The sequence below is a fragment of the Electrona antarctica genome (assembly GCF_951216825.1).
Source record: "Electrona antarctica genome assembly, chromosome: 10".
NCBI classification, from domain to species: Eukaryota; Metazoa; Chordata; class Actinopteri; order Myctophiformes; family Myctophidae; genus Electrona; species Electrona antarctica.
The window spans coordinates 42,325,341-42,342,358 of NC_136791.1; the positions used below are offsets into that span (position 1 = coordinate 42,325,341).

A 17,018-nucleotide genomic window follows, 5' to 3' on the forward strand; every position below is an offset into this window, starting at 1 on the left:
GACATGAAATATTGAGCACCACTCATACATAAACATGAGGTATTTCAGAAAACTGTCAGGATTTAGAAGACATTTTTTAAATTTCCACGTCAGGCCTAAATGGGTTAGGCCTAAACCAAGGACTGTCTAAAGAGGACGAGACACGAAGACCGTATATACGGGCGACACCATGGTGCTCCATGGAAGGAAAGAAACATGCGCAGTTGAGACCAAGGAAGCTGAGCGCGGAAGTGTTGGCTGCATATAGCCCATTGCGCATGTTTCTTTCCTTCCATGGAGCACCATGGAGCAACATGGCGTCGCCCGTACGGTCTTCGCGTCTCGTCCTCTTTAGACAGTCCTTGGCCTAAACTCCCCCCCCCCCCCCCCCCCCCCCCCCGTTGCAGCTAACCCCAGTGCTGTCCTGTGGAGGGGGGAAGACAACCACACGTCTCCTCTAATATACGCACATGAAGCCACCTCTTTTCACCTGACACTGAGGCGTTTCCACTGTCCTCTTTTCACCTGACACTGAGGCGTTTCCACTGTCCTCTTTTCACCTGACACTGAGGCGTTTCCACTGTCCAGCAAGGCAGTGACCGATGGAACTGGAGGCACCACCACAGAGGAATTGAACCCCAGTCCTATACAGCAGTGGCTCGGGGGACCCTTGAGGGAGTTCCAGGGGGGACCTAGCCTGGTTTCCAGCCCATAGACCCCGCCCACTCGACTGAGTGCACTGAGCTGGAGGCTCTCAGAGTCTGACAATCAGGCTAGGGGGGACCCTAACTAAATGATAGTTTGGAACCAAACGGACTTATGGGTCTGTAACTCAGAGAGTGTACAAATGGAACCAAATGGACCCTAACGGGTCCATTTGGTTCCATTTGTACACTCTCAGAGTTAAATTAACATGGATTTTACAATATAAATTGGGGTCCCAGAGATATAATAAATGACATTAAATTGGGGTCGGTAAACTAATATGCATGTCAAACTGGGGGTCCTTGACATTAAAATGGTTGAGAGTCACTGCAAGAGATGTAAAAATCTTCTCATATGGGGGTCCCTGGCGTATATATTTTCTAATGGGGGTCCGCGGGCTAATTAGTGTCAATTTGGGGGTCCTTGATATGAAAAGGTTTGGGAACCACTGCTATGCAGTATGTACAGTACATACACATAACAGTACCTACAGACACAGACAAAAAGGATTCCCCCTGGGTTCGAGTATTTCTACTAGTATTTCCCTGTCTTTCCAGATTGTGTGCCTCAGAATGGGTCTCTAGGTATAGGGTCCCCTTTTACTCAACCCATTTAGGCCTGACGTCGAAATAAAAAAAAAAGTCTTCTGAAAGAATATATATTCAAAAATGTGTGCCGCATTTTCACGATTTTTCAAAAATAGCAGACCTACAAGCTCGTAGCGTGCCACTCGGTGGCGCGCTATGAGCTTGTAGATCTGCTATTTTTCAATAGCTAAAGCATAACATAATGCTTAGTTAAAACACCAAAAGGGGTTTCCGCCCAGAATGGGTTTTAAAGTTAAGACACTGGACCCCTAACTGCTCCTGATGAGCAGGTTTGCGCGGTTGCTTCGCCATCGGTGTGTGAATGTACACACTATACACACATTGAAAATGTAAAGCTTTGGATAAAGGAAAGGCTGTTTCCTTTACAGTTTACAGAGGGTTTTGTGAATCGAGGGAATGCTATTACGATGAATAATTCCAGAGAAACAGAGATAGCGGGTGTACAACTTTTATTTATTTATTTACTTCTTTATTTTTGAGGGGCGCTATCATTCCTATCATTCCTATGCCCAGCTTTGTGTGTGTGTGTGTTTGTACCGCGGAGTGCGATGATTTGATTGGCTGAGCACGGAATGTGATGATGTATGATGATGTATGATCATAAGAGCGCCCCTCACTTCACCCAAGTAGGGTTATACACGGCCCTACTCGGTTCAGGCAGTCAGTGAACAAATGGGTCCAGTTTTACAGGCTGCGGGCTGATTTATGAAGTGGACACTCACACAGGCAGGTTAGTTATTGTCAGGCGACCTCCGGGCTGATGATCGAGGGAATGGAGACGAGTGTGTGTGGGAATGGCCAGAGTTAAGAGAGACACGGGGACAGACATGACCATTTGAAGACAGTTTGCTGTACTGTAAATGTAATGGCAATGCAGTGCATGCATGTGGGCAATAAAAGGGTGTATTGTTTTTGTTTTGTTCACAGCACAGATCAGTGGCTTACATTTGGCTACACTGCCAGCAAAAGACTGCATGTTATTGGCCTCATATTTTCAAATATGCACCCCTTTGAAAAAGCTTTGGACACCCCTGAGTAGAGTGATGTTTTTTGTAGATCCTCACTTCTGTTAAGGCAGAAGGAAGGAAGTAATAATAATAATAATGGATTTTCTGTATAACGCACTTTACATTCATAAGAATCTCAAGGTGCTACAGCAAATGAATAAAAACTGAAGAAACATCACACACCATTAAAAACATCTAAGAAAACGGGAACACAATTAAAACATAAGGCTATATGAAAATGCTTTGTTAAAAAGGAAAGTCTTTAGTCCTCTCTTGAAAGTGTCCACCGACTGTGGTGCTCTCAGGTGGGCGGGGAGAGCGTTCCACAGTTCGGGGGCGAACGAGCAGAAGGCCCGGTCACCCATGGTGCGCAGGTTAGTCTTGATGGGTTTGAGGAGGTTAGTGTTTGAGGAGCGGAGCGAGCGAGTTGAGGATTGAAGGGTGGCGAGTTCCTTGAGGTAGGGGGGAGCGTTGCCGTGGATGCACTGATGGGTTATCTGGGGGAAATCTTGTATTCAGTCCGAAATGGTTCACTTCACGAAGTGGTTCACTTTCTGGTGATTTCCCAATAACGCACGCACGCACGCACGCACGCACGCACGCACGCACGCACGCACGCACGCACGCACGCACGCACATGCACACACAACTTTCCTAAGTAGACTGTACCACCTTATTTGAATTGTATTAACAATTGGGGGCGACAGTCGCTCAGGAGGTAAAGCGGCCATTTGGCCGCTTCTCCTGTCCTGGCTTCATGTTGAAGTGTCATTGAGCAAGACATTGAACCCCTGTTGCAGGTTGCCTCTGCATGTGTACATTGTAAAGCGCTCTGCAGGCATTATCCCATTTTGACCTGAGATCAGATTCTAAAAATGTCTTCTACATCCTGACAGTTTTCTGAAAAAGCTATGTTTCTATGTCAGTCGTAGCTCTTTTTCAATAGCTAAAGCATAACATAATGCTAACACCAAAAGGGGTTCCCGCCCAAAATGGGTTATAGAAACGTGAACCATTTACCATAAATGGTCAGACACTGGAGCTTTCTCCAAGTGTCTGTTTAGATGACTATTACATTAGTGACATCCAACGCACACACCTACACATTTATACCGTCAGACTCACCAGCACTTTTCATTATAGGGACGACGTCCTCTGAGTGGCTCCCACTGAGGCAGCTCGGTCCCTGCACACATCTGGGAACCTTTAGAGCTCTGGATGGAGGGAACATGCGAGTTAAACGAGCACATATGTTTTATTTGTCCTTTATTTTCTGTCGTTTGTTGCATTTCAGATGACAAATCTTCACTCCTCCGTCAAAGGTGTCACTTCCATCGTCTGGCAAGTGTGGTTGTGAACCCTAAACCCCACCTCCCCTGACGGAGTTTTAAAAACAACGTGGAATATGAATTGCACATGGCTTCTCCGATGTCGTGCATTCCATTCGGATTAAGCAAGCTGAATCAAGAGATAGTGCATGGTTACATTATTCCGTAGCCAAAGGGTGACCTTTTGATTTTCTATTTTGATGGATCCCGATAGTCTGCAGCATGGACTTGAACTGATAACTTCAGAGATTAAGCCGGAAAAATGAATAAATGAATCTCGGCAGTTGGCTCTGAAGTGGTTGATCGCTCTTAAATCGATTATCGTCTGCATTCTGCAAAGGAGGAATTTGAGTCACTACAGGCCTGTTTAAGCCTTTATACCTGTCCTGCTTGTCTCTCAGGCTGGCTGACACACAGTGAGCTGAGCGTGTCTGTATTGTGTTTAGGTCGGCCCTGTGCCCAGCTACCCTCCAGCGCCGGCTAGATACTGAAGTAGCGATCCCTTACGCAAACCTATAGCACTATTGCATAATTAGTTTCTGCCCCATCACAATGAACTCCATCAAAAATCTTGGATCTATAAACTCACACAACGTGTTGCATCGCAACGTGCCGTGCATCTATAGCTTGGCTATTTTTAAGTAGCCTGTGAAATAGGGCTTAGTGGTCATGGGTAATTAAACATTTGTAATGTTTTGATCATGTTAGTTTTACTACACCTGTACTTGTATTGGGGCGTTGTGGTCGTGACCTGTAAATTGAGTCATATAATCAGTTATTGGAAATAGGAAGTGGCATTTATATATTGTATAAATGTATACTGTAACCCTTTTGTCCTCTGAAACATGGTACTGTTTGCGTTCTACAGTATTTATATGGTAGAGGTTGCCATGCAAACAGCAATATCACATTTATTACTAATGGGACATTTCATCCAACATTTCACATTTTCCGTTTACAAGCATATGTAATGTGCACGTAAAAAAACAACATAAAATTATGGCATGTAAACATTTTTGACATTCATTTTTACTGCAGCGTAGGCTATGCTTCCTGGCACCAGACTCACCACCTGCATAGTTTTAACTGGTGAGTGTTGGCAGAGGTCCAGCCAACCCCATGAGTTATGAAGTATCACAGACACACCGCTTTGCAGTAGATGAGAGATTATGTTGCTACATGTACGTTCTTGGCCCTGTGCAACCCACACTCCTGTCTTTTCAGCCTGCAAAATGGAACGATCATTATGGCCATGTAGGCTGAGTACTTTAAAGCTGCAATGCTGTACGTTTTGTTGTGTCATCGGGATTCGAACCCCGCTCTTGCAAGACAGCTTTGGCCGGAAGACGTCCCGCCTGACACCAGGGTCTACATTTCTAGGTAGGGAGAACACCTCCAACCACTGCAGATGTGCCTGTTATTGCATTAACATACCTAAGATTTGTGTTAAAAAATTCAAAATTATTCAACATTTTTCAAACACTTTCACTTTCTTGTGAGCTTGTATCGGCTATTTTTGAATAGCTATTTCATAAAAAATTGTTAAGTGGTTGCGAGGAACCCCCTGGAGTACCACACCAAGGACCTCTAGGGGTCCCCGGACCCCGCTTTGAGAACTACTGCTCTACTATATAGAAAATAACATTTTCTTATTTAAAATGAGTTCCAGATTGCAGCTTTAACGGTCAGCATACAGCGTTGTAGATGAAGAAAAACAAATCACACTTTGGTTATTTTGTCTTAAAGTTTTTTAATGAATATACTGTAGTGAATGAACAAATACAAATGGTTTGAGTTAGAATACAGATCAAACGTAGCATAAGAACACATCGTACTAAAGGAGTGATAAAAGCTCACATGGTATACAAAGCTGCCAGATAGAATAGTCTTCACATTAGCAGGGAGGAAACATAATAATGGCCTGTCGATACCTGCAGGCCACTCCAGAAGAATTTTGGTGTGTTTTTTTTGTATTTGTATTGCATAAGGAACCTTTTTTATTCCAAATTGTTACAACAGAGCTCCAAGGCTTTATCTGCCTGGAGAGCAATACTGCCTCTGATTTTCCTTTTAAATGAGACTTCAAAGCTGATCAGTGAACACGTAGAGAAATAGATGCACGCTGATAGGCCATTATCTTTCTCTAAAGTCTCCATCAGTGGTCATCTTCTCATCTCCTACCCGACTGTGCTCTGCCTCACATACTGTACTGTACCGCACAGCAAAAGTTCAAAGTTCATCGCTTTTAACTCTAATGTTTTCCTAATGGCTGCTCGTTGGAGTTAATGGTTAAATAACAAGCAGGATCATTTCTCCCTGGCTCTCGTTTTTGCCATTCTAAACACACGCTCTCACATCAAAGCCTTCAGACTGCCCTAATGACCCACACATACATACAGTAACAGTTTGTACAGGCAGGCAGCTGTATGTTGTTGTCGGTGAAACAGCCTCCTGTGTTATGTCTCTCATTTCTCTGTGGTTCTGTGGTCTGACTAATTTGGGTGTCGTAATATTTTGATACTGTATAGCTTCAAGGCTCTCCATGTAAACTAAATATCGTCATGTCGGGCACACATTTCATCCTTTTTGTTTTTTTTCATAAATGAATGCCCCATCTTATACTTGAGCTTGTCTTTTTGCTATTTCTATGGACAATTTAGAAACGGTTTGAAAATGTTTGCCTATGCCCAGTTTGAAAGAGGATAAGTCTGTTTGTGGGTTTATAAATGTTTAGGAGAAGGAGAAGTTATTAGGTGATGACATATTATAATAACGTTTATAAATGTTTAACCAATGAAAAGTATTAACAAGTGCTTATGACTAAATATTATCTACACTGGATCCATTTGAACAGATTTGTTTTACCCATTTAGTTTTTTTCCGCCTGATAAGCCATGATGTGATGTGTGTGTACTCGTGAGGCAGGTGCACCTCGTCACAGTTTGTGTGTGCGTGTGTGTTTGCGTGCTTACAGACCATATTTGGGACCGGGGACACATTTCGGACATCAAACCTGTTGATTGGAAACGTATGTCTAATTGGGGACAACATCGATGTACTCATTAAAATGTGACTGCAGTTTTATAAGGTTGGGGTTGGGGGTAAGATGTAGTGTGAGTTCATGCAGTTTGGATTGGTTATGGTTACGGTTGTGGTATATATGGAATGAAAGTAAATCAATGCAATGTCCCCCAGAAATGTTGTCTTGTCTTTGTGTCTAAATGTGAGAATATGTTTTTGAGTCTGTATGAAGAAAAGGTGCGTGTTGCATGTTGAAAATAATGAATGAAATTATAGATTCACCATACCTTTTAAGAATAACTTTTACTGTATTTGTAAATTGTTTGTTTATTTTATATATATATACATTGAATGATGAAACAAATAAAAGGCTCATTTCTCCTTCATATAAATGTCTGACTATACTACACTGTATGGACACAAAATTGACATAAAAGAGTACAAAAATAAAATATTTGTTTGATATTAGTTTTACACAATAGGAAGGGTAGTACTCATAGTGAAAAGGTCCCATGTACGTCTGTAGTCCGTTCTTACAAATAGGAACAGAATTCATTACAAAGAAAATTTGAGGGAACATGACACTTCAAATAACCTCATGCACTTAGTGATAGACTGAGGGATTCTCTCTGTAGATTTATTGTTGACAAATGAATACATTGGATATAAAGTGCATTGTTATCTGGATAACAGGAGTAGCTAGTCAAACCCTTCTATATTATTACCACTACTACTACTACCACTACTACTACTACTACTATTACTATTACTACTCTTGCTAGTACTACCTCTACTGATAGTACTACTACGTCTACTACTACAACAACAAATACTATTGGCAATGCCTCTATTATTAACAGCACAAGAACTATTGACATTACATAATAGTTCTCCACATCGTGGCTTTCTGTCGAGTAATTAATTAGCATCTGGTGAGTTATCTTAGTACTAATAATACATTGCTAACATATGGCTGAATCATTTTATTTTGTTGTAGCTAAAATCCCATTTGTTTTTCTTGGGCGCAACTGATGTTTGCTCTGATGAAATGAAAGTTTATGATTCCCGAAAGGCACACTGCGGACCCATTGGTTGCTCAATTAACTAAATTTGGGCTCCAGATGTTCAGGAATTATAGAAGAAAGAAAAAGAAACGCATGGATGTTGGGTAACATAAGGTCACATGATCATAGACACACAACATAGGGTCAGGAATTACTCTGCTGTGCCGGCATCAGAATTTCCATGACAAAAGTATTCTAATTACCATTTTTACTAGACTCTTATATGGTGTGGGGAGTGGTTGGCACTTGGCACCCAGTGAAATTCCAACATACGGCGCCATTTTTAGCTTTAAAGAGAAGCTGCTCAACTCTGTAATTCACCCTAGCATCCCTATTTTGCATGCTATTATCGGCAAAGAAAATCCCCCAAAAGTTACATTTTCAAAGATTGTAAAAAATAGCTAAAGTAGCAGATCTACAAGCTCACAACAACACGATGCATTGTGAGATTGTAGATTGGCTACTTCCGCTATTCGTCGCACGACTAAGTAATAAGTATATCGGGCTTAAGTGGTTAATTTTCTGGGAACACAAACATCTAAAGTTTAGATGTTTGTGTTCGGTTAGATTCTAAAGCGTTCCACGCTGTTTCATCCAGCAAGGATCCATTGCAAGGATTAGCTATAGAAAGGCCGTCTCTCTTCACGGCCGCTGACCACAAAGTGTCCTGCTCTTCCTCACAATTTCACAGTGCTCTTCATCCTCAGAGGACCCCCACACGCCCCAAAGGCAGTACGGAAAACAAGCTAGATGATGGTTGATGGGGTGTTTAGGATGACCGTCACCTAACCGCGAACCTTCCATCTCTAGCCCTCGCACGGTCTCACCCGAGTCCCGGGGGCCCAGATGTGGCTACGCGATTGCCCCCTCCCCCACCCCGCGTGACACTAAAACCCTGAGTCCTCCTGACTCCAAAATGACAGACAGGCCAGGGGGACAAAACGGCTCCAAAAATAGCTCTTTACTATGAGGTCCAATAACATGACAAAAAGAAAACATACAGTATGTACATCAGAGTTATAAAAACATACACTCGCACGGGACAGATAATAATTACAGGAGTGTGTATTATGATAGATAGGGCAGTGGCGATGGTGATAGAGTTGACTGAGGCGGATTTGGTGGCCATGGTTTGACGAGTTCATTGGCTGGTTCCGTGCTAAGGGACCCACATCACGGGAGGAGGCAGGGTAAGTGCTGTATAGCATGCCAGATAATCACACACATTACACATGTCACATATCTGTAGTGATGGTCCAGAGCTTTGTCGGTCCATCTGCTAGATCTCTCTCTAGGCGGTCTGTTTGGCTTTCTTCATCCTAAGACACAGAAATAGTGCATTTGAGTTAATGCCAGAGATAAACAGCACAGAAAACTGAAATATGATAACATCGTATATTAGGCTGAGGCTGCTGGAAAGCAGATTGTAAACAAAAACCTTCAGTGTTAATTTAACTGAGTGCACAAATGAACCTGTTCAGGTCCATTTCTGCACCCTCCAAGTTAAACGAACACTTCATTTGACAGTGTGGCTGAGTTGGCTGGCGCATAATACCCACAGATGAGTTAGTACAAGGAAGAGACATCGCCAATGAAGTGAAGAGACAGTGAAAAATGTACACTCGGTGAAACTCTTCTTGGCTATTGGCTCTCACCAATAAACACCACTTTGAGAACTATAATGAGAATTTATTCCACTATGACTGTCTGCCAAAGTATGCCTGTGAGAGAAGCCAGCATTAGACTGCTTTGGTGTTCCAAAGTGTCCCCAGTTGATTCAAGGATACAGAGCCAAACACATCATCTTGGCCCCTCTTTACGCAACCATGAACGAGATTTTGTTTCGTTTTATTCAAGGGAACACGCAACCTCGTGAACTATTAGCTGGCCATTGGGGACAAGAACATTTTAGTTGTTGATTGGCAGAGGGATTTTCTTCCAAGTGATTTCTTGAATATCTTTTACTATTCTGAGCCCCTGCTGTACGACATTAAGAAATACTTTATGATGAAGCATATATCAATCAAGGCAATGCTTTCGCAACTGCTTTTATCGCCATACGTAACACGGGAAAGGCTACTTGTTTTGAGATTGGCTGACTTTAATGGGGGATTTATGTGATCTATGCTGCACAATGTGCACATCACTCACAAAGTAATTACGCCGATCAGTGGTCACGGCAAACAAATTCACCCAACAAATTATTTCCTTGAAAATGTGCCACCTGGAGTTATTAGATGTATTAACTAATCACCCTATCGTTTTAAAGTGTGACTCTAGTCATGTGCAGTCGTTCCCACAGTTTGAACGTGTTACACAAAATGTAATGCATGCAGCCCTGCGTTGCATTTGCAAAGAGGCATCATCCACTCTCTACCTGAGATGTTTTGTTATGCGAAAGCCTGATTCACACCTCAACCTCGTCGGGACAGCTAGACTCCTCTCTCCTCCCGAGGCAGACGAGGAGGAGCGACAGGGGGGGGGGATGGGGGGTTGGGGGAGAGTCGGACGGTGCTACAGGGTGGGGGGGGGGAGTTGAAGGGCGCTATGCTACAGTATGTGGATACATGTCTGAGTTTGGTTTCTCTTTCAAAGACATGTCCAACTTCGTCATCATCTCACAACTGGTTCAGCGACCACATGTGGGCACTTTCATAAGCCTTGACGTACAGTATGGTAGACAAACCAGCGGTGTGTGACTCTCATTATCTGCTATCACGGGGACATGAGTTGTCAGCGAGTCACCACGTACTCCTGTGCTTAATCATGTACCTGCTTGTTCCAGGTGAGGACTATCGGGCTGTTAAGGGCTGTCACTCTCCTAATAGACCATTGATAGGTGAAATACAAGTACTTGAATGCACATTTGCATCCTCGCCCGCTTGCTCTATGACTCTGTGGTGGTGAAAGTTTCTACAGCTCGCTCAAGTCACTGAGTATGGGAAATTTACATTTGAATTCCATTTGGAAAACCTTGCTAACACGTTGAGACAGAAAGTTGGCTTCCTGTACAGAAACGGAACCGGGTTTCATTTATTTAGTGGGAAGAGGATTATTGTAGCAATGTTGTTATCATTCATGGGTTGTGGTGATATGATTTATAGGCATGCTGCTCTGTGTCAAATCGTAACCACTTATGCGCTCTTCAATACATTTTTCGAAATAGCAGATGTACAAGCTCACGACAACGTGTTGCAATCCAACATGTTGTGAGCTTGTACATCTGCTATTTTGGAAATTGTATGAAAAGTTCCCTAATAGGAATGCAAGAGATGAAAGTGGCTATGATCTTGTGTCTACTATACATTTAGTCCTAAATACTGTAATACGGTTGGTTGGCCTTCTCTTGTAGAGAGGCATAACAAACACTGGTATTTGTATATTTTTAAGACCCTTATCAGCAAGCTACCTCCTTACATTTCAACCTTGTTGGCCACATGACTTGTTCTAATGACTTCTTAGTAGTTCATACCCAAGTGCTTGATAAAAGTACATTCTCCTGTGATGCCGCTCTTGGAATGGCCTCCCCCACATACAGTACTCTGGAGACTTACAGTTCTTCCATCTCTTGCAGAGTTTAGGACTTTTCTAGCCCCTCGTGTTTCAAGCTGCAACTGTTTTAAATTCAATCCTATTGTTCTGTGATTGATATGTTTGTTCTTTTGCTTGTTTTCGTAATTGGAAATTTGACTACGTCAGAAACGAGGGTAACCTCAACCATCTTTCCAAGAATAAAGTTCAATGAATGAATACATTATAAAGTAACAATATACGGTATCAGAAGAAATCCAAACCTGTCCTTAACCCAAACACATGTAGGCTTAAAGTCATGTATAGGCTACATAATACCCAAACCAATCACTGACTGACTGGAAAAGGCCATCATGTTTAAGCATTAGTTGGATGTGAAGCCACTTACTTGTTGATAGCATTCTTCAGGTATTGCTGCAGCCACCTGATCTCTGGGTTAAGACACACCTCTTTGTTTGTCTTCAGCTTGGCACTAAATAGAAAATGGAATGAAAAGAAAAAGTTTAGCTGTGTGTGCACATTATGTAGATTGTGGAATCATCATTTGCATTTATTCAGGAGACGATAAAGAGGTTGTAGATCTGCAATTTCGCCTATATTTATTTTATCTATTTTCGCTGAAAGTTTGTCTGTTTTCACCTATTTTGACGTGACCAGAATAGGAACGCTGGGGATCATGTGGTTAAAATGTATTTTATTGATGTCTAAGAGAATGAGAGACTATGACAGTGTATGCCAATCGTGTTCCATGCATTGACATGCGGCTATTGGTTATTTACCCAGTTCTGAATAACATGGAGGCTATTTGCAGAGAGGGTCAGGGTGAGGATCATATATCCCCATGTGGCGACATCATGCCCACTCCATTACACGTTCCCTGTTTATCATTATTGGACACCGTTTATTTGGTTTGATAGAGCTGTCATGTCCCCTTGAGGCTATATTGACATGACACTCCTCCTCATCAAAAGTGTATCAAGCAAGCAACGAAATTGCTCATTTCCTCCTTTAAAAAAACCCACATAAACCAGAACAATGAGTAAGACTGGCCCATTAAAGCTCAGAACACTGCGTGGGAAGTAAACGGGAAGCAAAACCAATTGCGTCGACCCACAATTATTGCTTTCCTGTCAAAAACAAAGCAACATCCAATTTCCTTCACATTCACTCTCTTCTAAACACCAATAGACCACACTTCCTGTGGATGTGTCAGGCTGTCTGTCTTAGGGATCTGCATAAAAACAAATGTCTTTCTCTGTGTGTGTGCGTGTACACACACACACACACACACACACACACACACACACACACACACACACACACACACACACACACACACACACACACACACACACACACACACACACACACACACACACACACACACACACGTGCGCGCACACTCATGCACACTCCTTTCTCTGCCTGTCACATCCAAAAGATTGATGGTGAGAAATGTCTTCTGAGGAGGAAACCTGTCCTTTTTTTGAAAAACCTTCTTTTTGAGCCAGGAGTGAGTGAGCTTGTGTTTGTGCCACTTCCACTATGTGATAAAACCTTCATTTATTTGCTGTACGGACTGCAACGCTCGTTGAAAGTAACAGCTTCACGGTTAGTTATTTTTGGTGTCCGGCACAGTCGTAGAATAGCTAAACTAGGCTTTAACAAGCACACTGGCCGGCTGCCGCTGAAGTCTATCTTATAGACTGCAGTGTAATGAATGGTGGTGCTTGTTTGCGCCTCGATGTTGGCTTGTAGAAACAACACTGTTATGCGATATGATAGAGTATACATTTAATCTGCGATGTGGAACTTGTATGAATGATAACCTTATTAATTTCAGAATCCCAATAACATGGGAAGGACGACTCTTGTTTCTGGAGACACAACATGATGTCAGATTCCCCAATCGATAAGCAAATTGATAAGCCAAAACCTTATTGAATTACGATTCTCAATAACATGTTCCTACATGTCCCTCTTGCTTCAGCTGTAAATGTTTGGTCCAAACCCCAGTGAGGTTAGGACGCCAAACATTTACAGATTGCAGCTTTTACTTTCCAGCCGCCATGTCGGAGCTGTCGGATACTATGGGGGACGGGCGTATACTTACATCACTTGGAAGGGGCAGTTGGGAGTGTGGATGAACCTCAGTTCGCGGATGATGCCTCGAGGGAGAGAGTTGACCGTGGAGCGACAGGAGCATCTCTCCACCAGGCTGATGGGTTTGGCTGCATCATGGAGACCAAAGAAAGAACAGAGTTACATTTAGTTCTGTCACTTGTGATTGTGCAACCCCTGTCATGAAGTTGGAACAAAGCATACAGTACCGTTTTAAAATCTTAACTCTGCATGAGTGTCCAAATGTGAGTATTTTAGAGTATAAAAATGCTCTGGTTCTGGACACTTACATTACTGATATCTCTTCTACCAGTTTTTTCCCCATTACTTTCACCTGGACTCCCAGCTCTTAATTATTCCCCCAATTAACCACATAAACCCCAGTGTCTCTATTCTAGAACGTTTGGGCAATATAGCAGATCTACAAGGTCACAGCGGCTTGCAACACGACACGCTTTAGCAAAGAGATTTGGTGTAGAAGGAGAAAAATAGCAGACCTGTGAGCCCTGGGGGACCCCGCTTAACAATAGCAGGTACATCTATTTAAATGAATGTAAATGGTGCATTTATATAGCTGCTGACAGGAACTGATTTTCGGCAAGCAACCCAGTCCTGCAAACTGTGTATAAAACTAACTTTAGTTCCATACACTCTGTGACATGGAGTGGATGGAAATAACTAAGCACACAGCCAAATTGTCAGTGTTCATTTTACTCTGAGAGGGAGAAAATGTGCAGGGTGAGTATATTACAAATGAATACATTAAAACTGAGGATTTTTGTGTTTGAACTAAGGTGTGGGGCGGAGAAAGCATACACTGCATGCTTTGTGTGTATGTCTTTGACTGTATGAAGTCAAATTATGTGTTTGTTGAACGAACTGTGGCTGTGTAAACAAATGGACCCCTTAAGGTTTTCCCTTACATGTCATGCACCATAACATGCACCATAAATGTCTGAGGAAGATAGAGTATTGGCCTATATTTTATTAGTTAAAAAAACATTGACTGCATTCAAATCAATCAGCAACATGGTCAAGAAAAGGGATAAAAGCCAGTATTTAATCATAGTGGTAAGTTTAACTGTTCCCATCTGCTCGCTGAATACACTATGGGGACATTTGGCCCGATTTGGACCACTAGACAAATAGAGTCTGATGTACTGGTTATATAAAAATGTATTGTTCTCAAACCTCTTACATATAGGCTAGACTAATATATCCCAGTGTACACTCTGCTTTCAGGTCAATGAAAAAAGACCCCTTTGGTGATTGTTCAAGAAAATGAGGCAATATTGTTCAGATTATAGTCGATAACATTACATGCATGTGTGTTAAGAATAGCACATGTAGATGTAGCCCATTGGCTAATTGTCTGGCTTCAACTTCTATGTGCGTTGTGGTAGTCGGTTTTATGTCGCTGCACCAATGCCAAGACGACAAAACTCATCATACTTGGCAATGAAGTGCTTTAATATAAGTTCTGTTTTAAAGGCTGCTAAACGTCCACGAACCTTCTAAGAATCTAGATGCTATCCTATGTTTGACATCTGGTAGATGGATGAAACCAACAAATATGTCAACGGAGAGCCATGCTCTTGCTCTGCACAGTTCACAACCCCCGTGGCGGAGATAGACTGTGTGGGGAAACGCTATTTAAAATCGGCATTTATTTTTTTTAAACGCGCGGGCCCACACCACTGCAGATAACAGAATGGCGTTGCTTATCAGCCGATATCACCGGATCACACCACTTTGTAAAGCCATTGATAGAGGATTTGAAACAGATGGTGGGAGAATTTGCGTCCGTGGATTAAAAACATGACCGCTATGCAAATGTTTTTTTTACACTCTAAACGTGTTGTCTCAACGTATTAGCATGATAAAGGCGCACGCACTGCGAGGTTAGGTGACCGATGTCGCCATGTAGGCTGGCTGTGGTTTTGTCTCATAGTGCCCTAATTTGCGGGTAATTACAGGAAAACAAAGAGTATGATAAATACACACAAGTCAGTCGTCCGACAGGACGGAGTGCTGTGCGCCAGAGCCGCATGCATGCATGCGCAGTGCGCACCACCATGAAGTAACAACCGCACATGCATTTTACGCACGACGACAAATGCTTTACAACTATCCAGAATAAACCAGAGTGAACTAAGACATTGGATTAAAGAATTTAAATGACGAAAGAGATATATTTTAAACTGAACCACATACTGAATGAGATTTGTAGGACATTTGCAGGACTGTGATATGCATGCCTATTTGCAAATATTAAATGTGAGATTGATGATTTGCTGAACTCAGAATTAGAATCCCCTATTAAGTCTAAGTCTTAAAAGTCTCTCTCTCTCTCTCTCTCTCTCTCTCTCTCTCTCTCTCTCTCTCTCTCTCTCTCTCTCTCTCTCTCTCTCTCTCTCTCTCTCTCTCTCTCTATATATATATATATATATATATATATTCATTTAAATCTGTATTATTTTATTAGAAACTTCATAATGAACTCCCTTAAAATCCTGACAATGCATATAAGATAAATCAGAATTGATCCATAATATTAACATTCTTAAACTGCGTCCTGTTATAGCAATGCTAAATAACTTTCAGACCGTTTTGGACATGCATGCAGGATCCTTCCAGCCATCTGTTCAACGCTGTATAAACAAACGACCAAAAAAGGCCTTCAAACATAAATAAATTAAAAGTCCATAATAAATCAACAGCTTACCTTGTGACTGAGGCACATAGTAAGTGGCCATGGCGAGCACAGTCACCACCGCCAGTAATTTCATATCCATGATGATGGCTGCGTGTGTGTGTGTGTGTATCTATGTCCAAGTAGCGCTGCGTTAGATCGGCTCTGCTCACCGTAAAGTCCTCGCACTTTCTGACAGTGGAGAGGAGTGTGCTGGTAGTGTGAATCCACGCACGGAACACAGGGAAACCGCAGTGACCCCCCCTCCCCGTTCCCTCACAGAGACACCCCCCCCCCCCCACCATACACACTCACTCCGAGAGAGAGAAAGTAGGAGTGACTGTAGTGAGATAAACGATGCCCCCCTCCCGTGCCCACCCCTATTATCCCGACTTGTCCTGCTTCCCCTTTTCAAACCATGCAGTGGTGGAAATTTACTCAGAATCTTAAGTGTACAAATTGAACCAAATGGACGCATAACAGGGTCCATATGAATTGTAGTGCACATAACATTTTGAATTTGAGTAGCAAAGTACTTCACTTGAGTAGCCTATTTCCATTTTCTTATAGGCTACTTTAATACTCCACTATACATCTTATAGGCATAGGCCTATATAAAAAAAATTGCCAGCTTACTGTATAGTTGCTTATTTGCAGATTTAGATCACAACACAAACATTCATTATAAACTATAGTGATACTTGGTTATGGTTAATTAAGCAGAAACATACCGTAACCCAGCAGCACATGAAGTAATTCAAATATAAGTGATGCACACATTAATGCAATTGATACTAAATGCAGTAATATGATTGTGTAATGCACATGGGCAATTCTGCATAATGAGCACTTTTCCCTTTCATACTGTATTTTGTTGCCAACGCTGACTCAAGCCATTTTTTGAATGAAGGACATTTTATTTTTCTTACAATGTGGTAAAGTAAAAACAAACAAAAATAAAT

The 17,018-nt window shown here is 42.1% G+C and overlaps 1 protein-coding gene across 1 annotated transcript; it reads right to left on the minus strand.

Moving 5' to 3' along the window:
- Positions 1-8,658: 8,658 nt before the first annotated feature.
- Positions 8,659-16,235, minus strand: cxcl12a (chemokine (C-X-C motif) ligand 12a (stromal cell-derived factor 1)). The gene is made up of 4 exons (XM_079512169.1): positions 16,090-16,235; positions 13,357-13,474; positions 11,632-11,715; positions 8,659-9,031 (listed from the first exon to the last, which is right to left on the minus strand). Exons 1-4 carry the CDS (start codon positions 16,157-16,159, stop codon positions 9,004-9,006), a joined length of 300 nt encoding a protein of 99 aa, XP_079368295.1. The 5' UTR covers positions 16,160-16,235; the 3' UTR covers positions 8,659-9,003.
- Between the last annotated feature and the right edge of the window lie 783 nt (positions 16,236-17,018).

Excerpts from the sequence above, each read along its gene's own strand:
- cxcl12a (XM_079512169.1), bottom strand. The coding sequence starts at position 16,159 with ATGGATATGAAATTACTGGCGGTGGTGACTGTGCTCGCCATGGCCACT. Across the intron at positions 13,475-16,089 it reads CTATGTGCCTCAGTCACAAG|CCAAACCCATCAGCCTGGTG; the intron begins GTAAGCTGTTGA and ends TCCATGATGCAG. Across the intron at positions 11,716-13,356 it reads AACTGCCCCTTCCAAGTGAT|TGCCAAGCTGAAGACAAACA; the intron begins GTAAGTATACGC and ends TTTTCTATTTAG.